This window comes from Staurois parvus, unplaced genomic scaffold, assembly GCF_062004578.1.
Source record: "Staurois parvus isolate SC_StPar_1 unplaced genomic scaffold, SC_StPar_1.0 ptg001780l, whole genome shotgun sequence".
NCBI lineage: Eukaryota > Metazoa > Chordata > Amphibia > Anura > Ranidae > Staurois > Staurois parvus.
The window spans coordinates 427,634-446,986 of record NW_028319576.1 but is presented as its reverse complement, the minus strand read 5'-3'; the positions used below and the strand labels follow the sequence as shown (position 1 = coordinate 446,986).

The 19,353-nt window shown below is 46.6% G+C and overlaps 1 protein-coding gene across 1 annotated transcript in view; it reads left to right on the top strand.

Moving 5' to 3' along the window:
- The window catches only part of TRIP11 (thyroid hormone receptor interactor 11), a gene marked incomplete at its 5' end in the record, with an annotated part of 72,984 nt that extends 61,255 nt beyond the window's left edge, over positions 1-11,729 (top strand). The window contains one exon of the mRNA XM_089663830.1: positions 1,522-11,729. Within this exon, the coding sequence (XP_089519956.1) occupies positions 1,522-1,733 (212 nt within the window). The remainder of the gene's footprint in view (positions 1-1,521) is intronic.
- Between the last annotated feature and the right edge of the window lie 7,624 nt (positions 11,730-19,353).

Genomic DNA, 19,353 nt, shown 5'->3' with positions numbered 1-19,353 from the left:
AAGCGGTCCTCGTCCTCCAGGACCTCCTGGTCACACTGTAGCGGGAAGCGGCCCTCGTCCTCCAGGACCTCCTGGTCACACTGTAGCGGGAAGCGGCCCTCGTCCTCCAGGACCTCCTGGTCACATTGTAGCGGGAAGCGGCCCTCGTCCTCCAGGACCTCCTGGTCACATTGTAGCAGGAAGCGGCCCTCGTCCTCCAGGACCTCCTGGTCACATTGTAGCAGGAAGCGGCCCTCGTCCTCCAGGACCTCCTGGTCACATTGTAGCAGGAAGCGGCCCTCGTCCTCCAGGACCTCCTGGTCACATTGTAGCAGGAAGCGGCCCTCGTCCTCCAGGACCTCCTGGTCACATTGTAGCAGGAAGCGGCCCTCGTCCTCCAGGACCTCCTGGTCACATTGTAGCAGGAAGCGGCCCTCGTCCTTCAGGACCTCCTGGTCACATTGTAGCAGGAAGCGGCCCTCGTCCTCCAGGACCTCCTGGTTACACTGTAGCAGGAAGCGGTCCTTGTCCTCCAGGACCTCCTGGTTACACTGTAGCAGGAAGCGGTCCTCGTCCTCCAGGACCTCCTGGTCACACTGTAGCAGGAAGCGGTCCCCGTCCTCCAGGACCTCCTGGTCACACTGTGGCAGGAAGCGGTCCTCGTCATCCAGGACCTCCTGGTCACACTGTGGCAGGAAGCGGCCCTCGTCCTCCAGGACCTCCTGGTCACATTGTAGCAGGAAGCGGCCCTCGTCCTCCAGGACCTCCTGGTCACACTGTAGCAGGAAGCGGCCCTCGTCCTTCAGGACCTCCTGGTCACATTGTAGCAGGAAGCGGCCCTCGTCCTCCAGGACCTCTTGGTCACATTGTAGCAGGAAGCGGCCCTCGTCCTCCAGGACCTCCTGGTCGCATTGTAGCAGGAAGCGGTCCTCACCCGCCTTTAAAAAAAAATCTGAAGAATATATTTAAAAAATACATATTTTTAAATATATTTTTCATATATTATGTAATGAAAATGCATTTCAACATGCAGTGTGTGTATATATATATATTATAGAAATATATTGAATACGGCCAAAATTTTAGCATTTCAAATATATGTCAATATATTTGGGAAGAATATTTTTAAAATATATTTCAAATATATTTTCTTCCATGTGGGGAGCCAGTCAGTTCATGTGCTGACAAGAACCATGCTAATAGAAGGAAAGCGCAACAGAGCGACGAGCTCATCAGTGTGCTGCTTCTCCTTTCACTGTGCAATCACAGGTTGGGGGATGGTCTGGGATAACCTGGGTTCAGAGTAAGTTGATTGAATGATGCTGACCATCAGACTGAGGACATCTACCTGCAGGAAAAGGTACTGCAGGGGAAATCTCTGGACTGAATGTAAACATTGAGGCAAAAGCTGTTTTTTCTTTTTACTCGTTGAATGGGCTGTTCATTTTTATGGTATTTCAGGCCTTCTGTTTTATGCATTTTATGGGGCCGTGCTTATTTCTTTTATTTTATTCCTTTTTTTGTGTTCTCTCTATTTTTAAGGTTCTGGATCCAGTCGAAGGCAGGAATCGAACCCCTTCTTGGCTCCTCGTTCGGCTGCCATCCCCCTCATCTCCCCGGCATCCCTGGGAGGGGGCACCTCAGGGCACCTTCTCATGAAGCCCATCTCGGACGCCCTGCCCACCTTCACCCCCCTGCCCGTCTCCTCAGATGCCAGCGCCGGAGCGGTACTGAAGGACCTCTTGAAGCAATAACCCGGTGTGGACCCACCGCAGGGCATTGTAGCACTTTATAATGAAGATACACTATTGTACATACCAGCCAAAGAGGCCTTTTGTATAATCCTAGCTTTATTTAAACAGAACTGTTTGTTCTCCCCCCCCCAACTGCCATCACAGAGCTCCAATTTAAACTTGACAAACAATACTGTATGTGAATAGTGAGCGTGATTTGTGATTGGACGCTTGGAACGGGGACTTGGATCTGGGAGGTGACCTTGAACACTTCCCGGCTTTATATATTGTACAGGCAGATTCTTACCTTTATTTTATGTACAAATCAGCACACGGTTGTCGTGCTCCAGAGGGCGTGGCGGGCCGTTGTATGTTCTGGGGGGGGGGGGAATCCCCTTCTTCTGCCAAATATCTACACTGGTCAGTGTTCTCATCCTGAGCCAAGGGAGCTGCGAGCTGCTGTAAGGGTGCAGAATATGGAGCAGACTCGCCTTGGGGTGGGGGGGTGGTTATGGTATCTAGAAAGTAGGATGCAGCGTGAACAATTGCTGCTTTTCTGGGCTGCTGTTAAAATTGTGGGGCCCCACCTGAGAGCCCCCCCGGGGAACATAATATGGTATCTAGAAAGTAGGACACAACATGAAGAATTGCTGCTTTCCAGAGCCATTGTACAAATCATGGGCTTCCCCCCAACGGAAATGCAGATTTTTGCGCATCTGCGCCAGTTTCCTCCTGCCTGACAGTGCAGTGCGGCTTTAGAAGGTCGCTATTCCTCCCCACCCATCCTCAGCAAATGCTCCGCAGCCTGAGCGCTTCCTTCCACCTTGGTGGCTGTGGGATGGAGAGCTGGCATGGATGTGCCACCCTTGGCAAACAGGAGTCCCTGAAGGGGGCTGTTGGGGCTGCACTGGGTTCCCCCTGCTGGGCCCGGTACAGGGATACTAACTTTACCCCCCCCCTCCCCCCATCAGTAGCCCTGCTCCTGTTCACTGCTGAGCATATACACTCAGTATTATCAGCAGGTGCTTCCTCTGCATTCACTGTGAGGAGCATTGCTAAACTATTGTCAGACAGGTCTAACAAAGCCTGCCGAGGGGTTACCATTGTGGCGGAGATGTGTGTGTTATGCCGGCCATAGACGGGTCAAAAATCGGCCGATTTTCGCACCATTAGTGGGTTAATTGGTCGGCCGTTTTTCGAGGTTTTGGCACATTTTTTTTTTATCGGTCAAGTTGTAAAATTTGCAGCCGATTTTGATGATCGGCCGATTTTCCCGACAATGTTGGGCAGATCGGCCAAACGTTTTACCGATAAATAATCTGCACATGAGCCGTGACCTGCAAGAAGAAGAAGAATTCCAGTCCGCTATTATATTTTATATGAAAAGTCTTGCGGTTGCAACAATGTATCCATTTGTATCCAAATAAAACCATCTGTATCCGAAATGGATACAAATGGATACAAATAGATACAAATGGATACACATGGCTACAAATGGATACACATGGCTGCAAATGGATACACATGGCTACAAATGGATACACATGGCTACAAATAGATACAAATGGATACACGTGGCTACAAATAGATACAAATGGATACACGTGGCTACAAATGGATACATTGTTGCAACCGCAAGACTTTCATGTCAAATATAATAGCGGAGCTCTCTGCAGGGACAGAAGTAATTAAATGCCGGCCATAGACGGGAGGAAAATCGGCCGATTTTTTTTACCGTTGGTGGTAACGTCGGCCGATCGAACGACCGATTTTTCGTTTTTTTTTTATTAAAAAAAAAAAGGCTGGTTTTTGACCCATCTATGGCCGGCATTACTCAGCAGTGCCCACGTAATGACCTCTAGAACAGTCCTCCACACCTGTCATCCCACTGCCAGCAATGATCCTTTGTAACAGTCCCGGGACAAGACCGCAGCAACCAGCAGCTCAAGAATCCGATTTTCTGCAGCTTGTTCATTCTGAGTTTCTTTCTTTTCTGTTATGTTTTGGAAAATGCACTATTGCTCTACGATATGGCTACAAAAATCTTCTTGTATGTATACTTTGTATCCACGCCTGCTGTTACTCCGACACCACAGGGGTCCAGTTATCATTTATCACACAACGTTCTTGTAGTTTTCTAAAAGGATTCCTTTGAGAAAAGTGTAAGAATTGGGTGAAAGTTGCGTGAAACTTGTATTAAAAAAAAAAAAAAAAAAAGAGACCACTAAGCGTCGGATAAAATCTCAAATTTAAATGATATTGATCAGCCCTTCGTCCTCATTTTACAGCGGCTGTTTTTGGCTATTGGCGTTTTTTTTTTTACAGCCAGTAACCCCCCCAGCATGTTATCCTAGGTGTCCACACACACACAGACTGGAATTGGCATTTTTTGGCTGGAAAAAAAAAAATAGCAGAACTGGCGGGTTACTAAAAAAAAAAAACAGAACTGGCGGGTTACTAGAGATTTTTAGCTGTAAAAACACTCTAATGCTGAAAAACGCAGTAAAACGTGGCAAACCGGCGGTTTTGGACTTTTTTTGATTAAGAAGCACAAAAAATTCAAACGCGGCTAAACACTAATGCAGGAACTCTAAAAAAAAAAAAAAAAAAAAAAGGAAGAAAAACTTGCGTTGTTAATGTGACTTTACACAGCCAACGCTACCAGCGTTATTAAAATGCCCCCCCCCCCCCAGTGTGCATGGAGATGGTATCCGTGGAAAGCTGTATTCAATTCAATGGGGGGGGGGGGGGGTTTCTAAGGCTCCATGCACACGGGGTGTTTTGATAACGCTGGTAACGTTAGCTGTGTAAAATCACGTTAAAAACGCTTTTTCTTTTTAAGCGTTTTTTTGCATTGCCGTTTTTCCGCGTTTGCATTTTTAGCATTTTTTTTTTTGCCAAGTAAAATTTGTTTTTTTGCCAAAAACTTTTTTTACCAAATTTTTTTTCTTTTTTTTTGTTCAAAAAACGTCCAAAAATGCCAGTTTGTGGCGTTTTACTGCGTTTTCAGTTTTAGTTTTTACAGCTAAAAAAACTCCTCTAGAAGCCCGTTAGTCCTGGGCTTTCTTTCCCACCTGAAAACGTCACTGCCAAAAAAAAACGTTGATTCCAGTCTGTGTGTATGGACACCTAGGAGAACATGCTGGGGGGGTTTACTGGATGTAGGAAAAAAAAAAACCTCAAAAGCAGCTGCTGTAAAAAAGTTCCATGTGCAGGAGGACTAAAACTGAAGCTGATTGGCTCCCATTAACCGCTGCACCATGCAGTTTTAGTAAATAACCCCCCCCCCCCCCCCCAACACATTGATTTTTTTTCTTTTTGCCACCTAAGGTCCACTATTCTGGCCTCTTATTAGAATGGACTTTCCCATTCAGCAGCCAATGACTGGTCCTGGATGAGGCGACGCGCTGAAAAACATATACTACCCAAATTGTTATGAGCAATAAAAAGAATTAATAAGGAAAAAAAATGAAATATATCTGCTACCCGGAGGAGTGAAATGGTATAAATACAGATTGTTGTCTGTTACTGAGAGATATCCTCGTCTATGTGCAGCCAATCGGATATCCTGGGGTGCAAGTTGCAGCAGAAGCAATGGACATGCGAGTCGCTGTGGTCTGGGATAGCGCCGCTCATGGAGGGTGGTTGTATGAAAGGATACGTTCACCCTCGGGGAAATGTTCCGTGCGTTCTTAGGGTGGAACATGTAACGTTCCCAATGCTGCAGCCGCTGATCCCCCGCCCCCCCCCCCCGTGACAGAAGTTCTCCATACAAGCTGTCACTGTTTTTTAAACAAAAGCGAAGCCGTACTGGGCTCCGCCCACATGGCCGCATCATTAGTCGCTGTCAGCTTGTAGTTCTCAATGAATCTTCCTGTAAGTATGTCTGCTTGCCTGTACATCCCGTATACCCCCATACATCCCGTATACCCCCATACATCCCGTATACCCCCATACATCCCATATACCCCATACATCCCGTATACCCCATACATCCCATATACCCCCATACATCCCATATACCCCCATACATCCCGTATACCCCCATACATCCCGTATACCCCCATACATCCCGTATACCCCATACATCCCATATACCCCGTACACTCCGAACATCCCGTATACCCCCATACATCCCGTATACCCCATACATCCCGTATACCCCATACATCCCATATACCCCCATACATCCCATATACCCCATACATCCCGTATGCCCCGTACACTCCGAACATCCCGTATACCCCATACATCCCATATACCCCCATACATCCCATATACCCCATACATCCCGTACACCCCATACATCCCGTATACCCCATACATCCCATATACCCCATACATCCCGTATACCCCCATACATCCCGTATACCCCCATACATCCCGTATACCCCCATACATCCCGTACACCCCATACATCCCATATACCCCATACATCCCATATATCCCGTATGCCCCGAACATCCCGTACACCCCATACATCCCATATACCCCATACATCCCGTATGCCCCGTACACTCCGAACATCCCGTACATCCCGTACACCCCATACATCCCGTATACCCCATACATCCCCTACATCCCGTACACCCCATACATCCCATATACCCCATACATCCCGTACACCCCATACATCCTGTACACCCCATATATCCCGTACACCCCATACATCCCGTACACCCCATATATCCCATGTACCCCATACATCCCGTATACCCCCCTACATCCCGTATACCCCATACATCCCGTATACCCCCCTACATCCCGTATACCCCATACATCCCGTACACCCCATATATCCCGTATACCCCTGTACATCCCGTACACCCCATATATCCCGTATACCCCATACATCCCGTATACCCCCCTACATCCCGTATACCCCATACATCCCGTACACCCCATATATCCCGTATACCCCTGTACATCCCGTACACCCCATATATCCCATGTACCCCATACATCCCGTACACCCCATAAATACTGTACACTCCATACATCCCGTATAGCCCATATATCCCGTATACCCCATACATCCCGTATACCCCCCTACATCCCGTACACACCCTGTACATCCCGTATACCCCATACATCCCCTACATCCCGTACACCCCATACATATACCGTACATCCTGTACACCCCATACATCCCGTATAGCCCGTACATCTCATATACCCAGTACATCCCATACATACTGTACATCCCATACATTCCGTATACCCTATACATCCCATACATCTTGTAAATCTCGTACACCCCATACATCCCGTACATCCCGTATACCCTATATATCCCCTACACCCCGTACATCTTGTACATCCAGTATACCCTATACATCCCCTACACGCCCTACATCTTGTACATCTCGTACGCCCCATACATCCTGTACACCCCATAAATACTGTACATCCTGTACACCCCATACATCCCGTATAGCCCGTACATCCCGTATACCCCATACATCCTGTATACCCCATACATCCTGTATACCCCATACATCCCGTATACCCCCCTACATCCCGTATACACCCTGTACATCCCGTATACACCCTGTACATCCCGTATACACCCTGTACATCCCGTATACCCCATACATCCTGTACACCCCATACATACCGTACATCCTGTACACCCCATACATCCCGTATAGCCCGTACATCTCATATACCCAGTACATCCCATACATACTGTACACCCCATACATTCCGTATACCCTATACATCCCATACATCTTGTAAATCTCGTACACCCCATACATCTTGTACATCCCGTATACCCTATATATCCCCTACACCCCGTACATCTTGTAGATCCAGTATACCCTATACATCCCCTACACACCCTACATCTTGTACATCCCGTACGCCCCATACATCCTGTACACCAAGCAGATATACTGACAGGTCTGCAGGAGACTTGCAGGGCATAAGCAATCTACTGATCACTGGTGCAATGCTTTCCAAGCTCCTGCAACCAAAAACAGTATATGTGCATTTTCTTACCTGCAAAAAAAAGTGTATTTATTATTTTTAGGCAAACAGTGAATTTATCCTTTAGGAGCCACTATAATGCTTTTGGGGTTTTTGTTATTGTTTTTTAAGTAAATACTGAGAATTAGTCTTCCTGCACACGGGACATTTTTACAGCGGCTGTTTTTGGCTTTTGACATTTTTTTCTACAGCCAGTAAACCCCCCAGTGTGTTCTCCTATGTGTCCATACACACAGAGACTGGAATCAGCGTTTTTTGGCTGAAAAAAAAATCCAGGACTAGTGGGCTTCTAGAGGAGTTTTTTTAACGCTAACACTGAAAAATGTGGTAAATCGTGGCAAACCAGCATTTTTGGACTTTTTTTTTTTTTTTTTTTTTTTACAAAAAAAATGGGTTTTTTGGTAAAATAAAACAAAAAAAAGTGTCTAAATGCTAATGCACAGACACTGACAAAATGTGGTAAATTGCAGCAAATCAGCATATCTGAACTTTTTCTTTTTTTTTTTTTATGTCCTCAAAAAAAAATTTTTTTTTATGCCCCCCAAAAAAAATTTTTTTTTTCTGAAGAAAAAAAAACACAAACGTGGGAAAACAGTGTTAAATGCTAATGCAAAAATGCTGAAAAATCGTGGCAAACCAGCATTTGTGGACTTTTTTTGACCCAAAAAAAAGTGTCTAAATGCTAATGCACAAACGCTGAAAAATGCGGTAAATTGCAGCAAACCAGCATATCTGAACTTAATTTTTTTTTGGGGCATAAAAAAAAAATCAATTTTTTTTCTTGGTAAATGCAGTAAATCACGGCAAACCGGCATTTTTGGCCGTTTTTTTTTTTTTTTTGTGGTAAGAAAAAAAAATGCAAACGTGGGAAAAAAGTGTTAAATGCTAATGCAAAAATGCTGAAAAATCGTGGCAAACCAGCATTTGTGGACTTTTTTTGACCCAAAAAAAAGTGTCTAAATGCTAATGCACAAACGCTGAAAAATGCGGTAAATTGCAGCAAACCAGCATATCTGAACTTAATTTTTTTTTGGGGCATAAAAAAATAATTTTTTTTTCTTGGTAAATGCGGTAAATCACGGCAAACCGGCATTTTTGGCCGTTTTTTTTTTTTTGTGGTAAGAAAAAAAAATGCAAACGTGGGAAAAAAGTGTTAAATGCTAATGCAAAAATGCTGAAAAATTGTGGCAGACCAGCATTTCTGGACTTTTTTTGACCAAAAAAAAAAGCGGCTAAACGCTAATGCAAAAACGCTGAAAAATGTAAATCACAGTAAACCAGCATTTTTGGATGTTTTTTTGACCAAAAAAAAAGGATTTTTTGGTAAAAAAAATTAAAAATGCAAACGCGTCTCAGCGCTAATACAAAAACGCTAAAAAACGCAGAACTCATGTTTTTAACGTGACTTTACACCGCTAATGTTACCAGCATTATAACGCCCCATGTGCGTGGAGACTAAAAGGCAACGCTTTGACGCTCATGAAGGCAAGAGGTTTTATTTGTTTTTTTACTTTACTTTTATTTTATTAGAGAAGAGTTGTGTTTAAACTGGTCCTTCAGGAATGGAAATAAAAAAAAAAACACTTTTTCCTAGCAGGAGGCTGTTCAGTGATTTAGAGCTTTGTAGCTGCATGAGACGTGTGAAGAGCTGTGTGAAGTCTGAGCCCCGAATCTGCAATCAGTCGGAATGAAGATGTTTTTAGTGCAGACACGGCTACAGATACATTTCACTTGTCTTTAGGAAGAGATGGTAATCCTCCGAGACCACCCTGCACTGGAGTTGTGTGTGTGGTCTCAGCCTGCTGTCTGGTTGCAGTGAATGCAATAGTCGCAAGATATCTCTCGGTGATACATTGCTGTCTCTTACATCGAAAACTGTTTCAAGAGTCGGCGGAGGGCATATTTCAGAATTTCTCTTCTCAGTGCAAGAATGGGTTCTCAGGTCATTTAAAAGAGAAGTGTGTGTTTTTAGTTCCCAAATCGTACTACCTAGATGGATGCAGCATCAGTCCCCCGACGGCTCTAAGGCTGAGTTCACATATGCGGTGCGGTATATCGCTTGTGATTCACATAGGAACCGCACCGCATTCCTGTACAGATCACATGCGATTTGTGTGCGGTGCGATCGGAGCCATACATTCTCTATTGCACCCGCACCGAAAAGGTGCAGGACCCTTTTTTTTTTGGGTCTGCACTAGAATCGGATCGCATGGGTATTCACACCCATGCGATCCGATTCTGCACATCGCACCGTGTTTTGTGGACCGATTTCAGTGTTAACATACACACCCGCAGCCGTTTCGTGTGAATGGGGTGCGATTGTGATGCGCTGCGAATTCCGCATCAGTGTGAACCAGGGCTAAGTGTGAGAACGCAGCGAACACATGATGCGAGTTCCCACTGCCGCTGTGAGTAGAGAGCGGTGACTGTCAGACTCGGGGTGGATCCCGACTTTAAAGTTGGGATCTCTCCCCAGCCTGGACCGGCTGAGTGACATTGGCTGACAGCGAACTTCAGCCGGCTGTCAGCTGAAGACAGGTCACAGGAGTGCAGGACGAACTGCACTCCTGTGATCTATTGGCGAAGTACAGCCAAAAGAGCTTCTCCTTTTAGATGACCGACAAAAGTGAGTCAAGTTGATGGATGCGCCAAATGCCCCGATGAAATACGGTTGGTGTGAACAGGTTGGTTGGGCTACCCAATAAACCAGTCTAGTCTCCCGTTTTAATCCTGACTGCAGTTTAACCTCTTGGCGCCGGCCGCACACAAATGTGCGGCCTCCCGGCATCTGGGCCTTGGCGTCGAGCGGCCGCACATTTGCGTACAATCAAGAAAAACGTGTGCTGAGAGTGCGCGCTCCGAGCACACATGTCCGGTACTCACAGAAAGGTCCCGATCTCTTTTGATCGGGACCTTTCCCGATCATGTGACGGTGAATCACGGCAGTCACATGACCCTAAGACCTCGCCCAAGCCGCCCAGCTTCTGAAACCCTTAAAGGGCCAGGAGGCGCCGGCGCCAAGGGGTTAACAAATACAGGCGTACCTCGGTTTGCGAATTTAATACATTCTGCTGGACTTTTCGTATTGCGAAAAATTCCTAAACGGAAACGCGGTTTCCCATAGGAATGCATTGAAAACCAATTAATCCGTTCCGGAGGTCAGAAAAAAGTTAAAAAAAAAGTATTTTTTTCTGTTCAAAACTCTTTGTAAAGTGCACTTTAAAGGCATAAATACTGTACAGGGACAGGATTAAAAATGAATTCATAAATGCAATGAAAACCAATTAATCTGTTCCGGAGGTCAGAAAAAAGTTTTAAAAAAAAGTATTTTATCTGTTCAAAACTCTATATAAAGTGCACTATAAAGGGACATGGTTAAAAAAATTGTAAATGCATTGAAAACCAATTAATCCGTTCCGGAGGTCAGAAAAAAGTAAAAAAAAAAGTATTTTATCTGTTCAAACTCTTTATAAAGTGCACTTTAAAGGCATAAATACTGTACAGGGACATGATTTAAAAAAAAATTTGTAAATGCATTGAAAACCAATTAATTTGTCCTTATTGCAAAAAAAAAATTTGGTAAACTGAGCCATTGTCAATGGATTTTCATTCGTAAACCGAAAATTACGTTAACCGAGGTGTTTGTAAACCGAGGTACGCCTGTGCTGTTAAAGCCGATGTCAGAGAAGGGCGCGGGCCGAACACAGCTCTCCTGTGATAGGTGATCAGGTAAGAGCTGTACTTCGCTGAACAGGCGCCCTCTGTAGGTGGTTGGAGTTCTGCACTTTTCTTGGAGGACCTCTTTATCCTTTGATGCCATACCACTATTGTCAGTGTGACTGTAGACTGAGAATGGAGTATGATTTCTTTGCCGCTACGTTGTATCGCACACAGAAAATTCCACATTTGGATTTTCTGTGCCCTTTGCTCGTGTATATTGGTTGTTTGTTATATAGATGGGAAAATATATAATTACAGGGCTACCATGTCAATATTATGTATAGAAAATAAATTAAATTAATTCCATATTTGTTTTGTTTATACTTGATGAAATATTGTGCTGATTTATCTCCTCCACAAGGATAGCACACATCTCCACGTAACCCATCCCCCTGAGGCAGAAAATACTCTGCTCTTGGCCTTCTCTCTACCTTCTGAATTACACCCACCACCAGGATATCTCACTGCCAACAGGACCCCCCCTCCATAAAGTAGAAAATACTCTGCTCTTGGCCTTCTCTCTACCTCCTGAATTACACCCACCACCAGGATATCTCACTGCCAACAGGACCCCCTCCATAAAGTAGAAAATACTCTGCTCCTGGCCTTCTCTCTACCTCCTGAATTACACCCACCACCAGGATATCTCACTGCCAACAGGACCCCTGCATAAGGTAGAAAATACTCTGCTCCTGGCCTTCTCTCTACCTCCTGAATTACACCCACCACCAGGATATCTCACTGCCAACAGGACCCCTGCATAAGGTAGAAAATACTCTGCTCCTGGCCTTCTCTCTACCTTCTGAATTACACACACCACCAGGATATCTCACTGCCACCAGGACCCCTGCATAAGGTAGAAAATACTCTGCTCCTGGCCTTCTCTCTACCTCCTGAATTACACCCATCACCAGGATATCTCACGGCCAGCAGAACCCCCCCCCCCCCCATAAGATAAAAAATAATCTGCTCCTGACCTTCTCTCTTCTGAAGTACAGCCACCAGGATATCACACCTCCCGACGTGACCCTTCCCCTGAGGCAGAAAATCCTTGCTCTTGGCCTTCTCTCTGCCTCCTGAATTACACCCACCACCAGGAAATCTTGCAGCCAACAGAACCTCCATCCATAAGGTAGAAAATACTCTGCTACTGACCTCTCTTACCTCCTAAATATGGCCAGCACCAGGATTTCACACCTCCCAACATGACCCTTCCCCTAAGGCAGAAAATACCTTGCTCCTGGCCTTCTGTCTACCTCCTGAATTACACCCATCACCAGGATATCTTGCAGCCAACAGGACCCCCCCATAAGGTAGACAATACTCTGCTCCTGACCTCTACCTTCAGAATTATGGCCACCACCAAGATATTGCATCTGCCAACATGAACCTTCCCCTGAGGCAGAAAATACCTTATTCCTGGCTTTCTCTCTACCTCCTGAATTACACCCACCACCAGGATATCTCAGAGCCAACAGGACCCCCCATAAGGTAGAAAATACTCTGCTAATGACCTCTCTGCCTCCTGAATTATGGCCAGCACCAGGATATCACACCTCCCAACGTGACCTTTCTCCTGAGGTAGAAAATACCCTGCTCCTGGCCTCTCTATCTCCTGAATTAAACCCACCACCAGGATATCACACCACCAACAGGACCCTCCATAAGGTTGAAAATACTCTTCCTGGCCTTCCCTCTACCGCCCAGATTAGGGCCAACACCAGGATATTACGCCTCCCACCATGACCCTCCCCTTAAAGCAGAAAGTACTCCTGACCTATTCTGTAGGATTAACACCTATCACTAGGATATCAGACCTCCATAATGAAAAAAAAATACTCTGCTCCTGACCTTCTCTCTACCTTTCTGATTACACTCACCCCTGGAACATCACACCCTCTAACATGTCCTTCTGTAAGATGGAAATACTATGCTCCTGACCTTCTGTCTGCTTCCCTTATAACACCAACAGGATATCAAACCCTTCCAGCAAGTGGAAAATACTCTGCTCCTGACCTACCTTTCTGAATGTACTCACACCAGGATATCACACCATCTAACATGACCCATGAAGTGGAAAATACTCTTTTCCTGACAGTCTGTGTACCTTTCTGATTATACTAGCCACCAGGACAAAACTCCCTCCAACATGACCCTCAATAAGGTTGAAATACTGCTCCTGACCTTCTCTCTATCTTTGTGAATACACTCACCACCTGGATATCACAACCTCCAACAAGTGGAAAATACGCTTCTCCTGACCTTCCTTCTACCTTTCTGATTACACTCACCTCCGGGACAAAACACCCTCCAACATGACCCTCAATAAGGTTGAAATCTTTCTGACCTCTCTGATTACACTCACCACCAGGATACTACACCTCCAACATGATCCTCCATAAGGTAGAAAATATTCTGCTCCTGACCTTCTCTCTACCTTTCTGATTACACTCACCCCCAGGACATCACACCTTCTAACATGATCTTCTGTAAGATGGAAATACTGTGCTCCTGACCTTTTCTCTGCCTCCCTTATTCCACCAACTGGATATCAAACCCTTCCAGCAAGTGGAAAATACGCTTCTTCTGACCTTCTCTCTACCTTTCTTATTACACTCACCCCCGGGACAAAACACCTTCCAACATGACCCTCAACAAGGTTGAAATGCTTCTCTTGACCTTCTCTCAACCTTTCTGATTACGTTCACCACCGGGACAAAACACCCTCCAACATGACCCTCAAGAAGTTTGAAGGGTGAAATACTTCTCCTGACCTTCTCTCTATCTTTCTGATTGCACTCACCACCGGGACAAAACACCCTCCAACATGGCCCTGAACAAGGTTGAAATACTTCTCCTGACCTCTCTACCTTTCTGATTACACTCACCACCAGGACAAAACACCCTCCAACATGGCCTTCAACAAGGTTGAAATACTTCTCCTGACCTTCTCTCTACCTTTCTGATTACACTCACCACGGGACAAAACACCCTCCAACATGGCCCTCAACAAGGTTGAAATACTTTTGACCTTCTCTCTACCTTTCTGATTACACTCACCACGGGACAAAACACCCTCCAACATGGCCCTGAACAAGGTTGAAATACTTCTCCTGACCTTCTCTCTACCTTTCTGATTACACTCACCACGGGACAAAACACCCTCCAACATGGCCCTCAACAAGGTTGAAATTTTACTCCTGACCTTCTCTCTACCTCTCAGATTACACGAACCACCAGGATACTACACCTCCAACGTGACCCTCCATAAGGTAGAAAATACTCTGCTCCTGGCTTCTCTACCTTTCTGATTTGATATTCTCCCTTCCTGATCCCACCATGATATCCCACCCTCCAAGTTGCTGGATGAGGTGAGTATACAGAACATGGGGTTAGTTCAGTGGAAGGGCCTGGTTTACAGGGGGGTTGGGAGGTTTGGTTTGAAGTAGAAATGTAGGCAAACAAGTCCATTTCCAGTTGAATTACATGATTGTGCATTGTTTCGTCTGCCAAAAATGTTGTAATTCCGTTCAGCCATTTTTCCAGCTCAGACATCCGTGTCAGACGGCTTGGCCAAGTTCTGACCTCATCTTACTTTTCTGCAATTAAAGCAATACAGCTTGATCAGGGACCGCCCCCGGCTGTGACTGGATAGTGAAGGAGGAGCGGTGCACTGATGAGGTCACCCTCTGCTCATTCAGCCCATCAGGCTGCTCCTTGTGCCTTGGTACAATGTACTGAGACCGGATTGGCTTACCATGCCGCCCCTTCCTCTCCTTGTCTAAGACACAACCTAGTCACCACTAACAACTCCCCCCCCCCCCCATTGTATTTACATCCAACACCTTTATTCTCTGGCCAATGGACAACCACTGATTATGTAACCCCTGCAAAGGGAGTGAAAAGTTTTCAAGGTGTTTGGAGCTGAGCTGCTGAGTCACTGCTGGGGGGGGGCAGGGTGATCTAGGCTGTAGAGTCACTGCTGGGGGTGAGAGCAGAGTGAACTGACCTACTGTGTCACTGTTGGTAGGGGGAACAGGGTGATCTGAGCTGTTGGGTCACTACTGGGAGGTGGGAGCAGGGTGATCTGAGCTGCTGATTCACTGCTGGGAGCAGGGTGATCTGAGCTGCTGGGTCACAGGTAAGATGTAGGAGCAGGGCAAGCTAAGCTGCTGAGTCACGCTAGGAGGTAGAGCAAGAGGAGCTGAGCTACTGAGTTACTGCTAGGAGGGGGAGCAGGAGGAGCTTAGCTACTGAGTTACTGCTAGGAGGTGGAGCAGGAGGAGTTTAGCTACTTAGTAACTGCTAGGAGGGGGAGCAGAAGGAGCTTAGCTGCTGAGTCACGCTAGGAGGTGGAGCAGGAGGAGTTTAGCTACTTAGTAACTGCTAGGAGGGGAGCAGGAGGAGCTTAGCTACTGAGTCACTGCGAGCAGGAGGAGCTTAGCTACTGAGTCACTGCTAGGAGGGGGAGCAGGAGGAGCTTAGCTGCTGAGTCACGCTAGGAGCTGGAGCAGGAGGAGTTTAGCAACTTAGTAACTGCTAGGAGGGGGAGCAGGAGGAGCTTAGCTACTGAGTCACTTCTAGGAGGGGGAGAAGGAGGAGCTTAGCTACTGAGTCATGCTAGGAGGGGAAGCAGGAGAAATTGAGCTGCTGAGTCACTGAGAGGGGGGAGAGTAGGGTGTGCTGAGCTGCTGGGTCACTACTAGGAGGGGGAGCAGGAGGAGCTGAGCTGCTGTGTCACTACTAGGAGGGGGAGCAGGAGGAGCTAAGCTGCTGAGTCACGCTAGGAGGTAGAGCACGAGGAGCTGAGCTACTGAGTTACTGCTAGGAGGGGGAGCAGGAGGAGCTTAGCTACTGAGTTACTGCTAGGAGGGGGAGCAGGAGGAGCTTAGCTGCTGAGTTACTGCTAGGAGGGGGAGCAGGAGGAGTTTAGCTACTTAATAACTGCTAGGAGGGGAGCAGGAGGAGCTTAGCTACTGAGTCACTGCTAGGAGGGGGAGCAGGAGGAGCTTAGCTGCTGAGTCACGCTAGGAGCTGGAGCAGGAGGAGTTTAGCAACATAGCAACTGCTAGGAGGGAGAGCAGGAGGAGCTTAGCTGAGTCACTTCTAGAAGAAGGAGCAGGAGGAGCTTAGCTACTGAGTCACTTCTAGGAGGGGGAGAAGGAGGACCTTAGCTACTGAGTCATGCTAGGAGGGGAAGCAGGAGAAATTGAGCTGCTGAGTCACTGATAGGGGGGAGAGTAGGGTGTGCTGAGCTGCTGTGTCACTACTAGGAGGGGGAGCAGGAGGAGCTGAGCTGCTGAGTCACAGCTAGGAGGGGGAGCAGGAGAAGCTGAGCTGCTGAGTCACAGCTAGGAGGGGGAGCAGGAGGAGCTGAGCTGCTGAGTCACTGCTAGGAGGGGGAGCAGGACAAGCTGAGCTGCTACTAGAACAAGTTTGAGGACTTCCGTGCTTCTGCTTTGAAATTTGAGGATAATTTGCTCCACAGCACCTACAGCTACGTGAGTCAATGACTGCTTGTTTACAAAGCTCATTTCCCGCTTAGGAATATAGGAAACCCTAAAGCCTGGCAACAGGTTCACTTCCAGCCAATTGGTTGACGTTCCGTCAAATGTATGGAGCCGACTCCTCTACACGGGCTGTTTCCTATTATTTCAGAGTCTTGGTTTATTAGGTACTGTTGCTGGTTTATGAAGCCTGTAGAAATGTCATTTTGGGCATTTTATTAATTACAGCAATTATGGTACCGCCTAATAAATCACATGCTAATTGCACAAACGTGGACTGACAAAGCTCACATCATCTCTAAAGCACGCTTAGGGGCACCATGAAAGGAGGGGGGATGGGGAGCTCGAAGCGGAAGAGTCGCCAGAAGAGTGCGGAGATTCATTTCAAGTAGGTATTGTATCATAAAAAACTGCTGTCATCGCCATCCTGTAAACTGTCCACCAGGGACGGACTGACCATTTGGAAATTTGGGCACTGCCCAAGGGCCCAGGGTCAGTAGGGGGCCCCATGAGATGCCCCTGGTACCTTTTTCATAGGCTTGAGTGTGGGCAAGGACACAGGGGCACCATGATCCCCTATTGCCCGGGGGCCCCATGATCCCCTATTGCCCGGGGGCCCCATGAGTTGTCAGTCCGCCCCTGCTGTCCACCATGTTACGTGGCTGCTTTACCCCAGACATTACCATCTCTAAACTTGCAGTTAGTTCTGTGTGCAGTAACTGCCTCCTGACACACGCCTGACCTGTGTAAACTGCATAGCACCTGAAACATGAGACTATTAGAGCTGCTGTGTTAGTATGGGCCACAAAACCTCTCATTTCAGCAGCCGCATTGCGGGCCCTTTAACTGCCAGGCTGACTCATAATTTAATTTAGTGTCTCTGAAGGTACGCTGTGGGATCGGCACCAAGCCGTCAGTAGCAGATCCTTTAAGCCCTGTCAGTTGTGAGGTGGGGCCTTCATGGATAAGACTTTTTTTCAGCACATCTCACAGACGCTCAATTGGATTGAGATCCAGAGAATTTGGAGGCCAAGTCAACACCTTGAACGCAATGTTGTGTTCCTCAAACCATTCTTGAATTCATCAGACCAGGCCAACTTCTTCCCTTGCTCTGTGACCCAGTTCTGATGCTCATCTGCCAATTGTAGGTGTTTTTTGGCTGTGGACACGGGTCAGTGTGGGCACCTGGACCAGTCTGCTGTTAAACATCCCCATATGCAACAATCTGCGATGCTCTGTGTGTTCTGACACCTTTCTATCAGAACCAGCATTACATCTTTCATCAATTTGAGCTCCTGTAGTTCTGTTAGGGGGGTGGCACAGTGACTTAGTGGTTAGCATGTCTGCCTTGCAATAAACAGGTCATGGGTTCGATTCCTGACCATGGTGCCCCCTGCATGGAGTTTGCATGTTCTCCCTGTGCTTGCGTGGGTTTCCTCTAGGTACTCCGGTTTCCTCCCACACTCCAAAGACATGCTGGTAGGTTAATTGGCTCCTGTCTAAATTGTCTTAGTTTCATCCCTGGCCATGTGGGATCTCCTGCATGGTGGGGTTGGGGAAAGACCTGGCAACCTACCCTGTAAAATAATTGCTAAGAGAATTCATGGGAAAAAAAAGTCGTTTATGAGTGACTGTCCATCCAATCACCAAGGGTTGGATACGACTGGATAGATAGATGATAGATAGATAGATAGATAGATAGATAGATAATAGATAGATAGATAGATAGATAGATAGATGATAGATAGATAGATTGATAGATAGATTGATAGATAATAGATGATAGATAGATAATAGATAGATAGATAATAGATAATAGATAGATAGATAGATAGATAGATAGATAATAGATGATAGATAATAGATAGATAGATAATAGATAGATAGATAGATAATAGATAGGGTTCTGTTGGATCAAACTACACAGGCCAGCCTTCATCATGTACATCAATGAGTCTTGGCCACCTATCCTATGACCCTGTCTCCAGATAGGTAGTTTCCCTTGACCACTGTTGGTCAGTCCTGACCCCTGCAGACCACGGCTGGCAAGTGTCCCTAAATTTACAGACCGTTTGCAAATTTCAGCCGATCTACAAACTGTCCATAAAGGTCTGTTACGGACAAAAAATATGCCGCAGGCCGGCCGCGCTCAGACGGGGGTGGGGTGGGGGAATGGTGGGCACGCAGTGATGTCATGGCGCCTTTTTATGAATGAGAAGGGAGTCAAGGACTTGGAGCCGGAGGACTGAGTGGGAAGGAAGCCAAGAGCAGGAGAATACAGAGGAGAGGGATGGCAGTGGAGAAGATGGTAGAATACACACAAAGGATGGAGATGATGGTAGAATACACACGGAGGATGGAGATGATGGTAGAATACACACGGAGGATGGAGAAGGTGGTAGAATGCACATTGAGGATGGAGA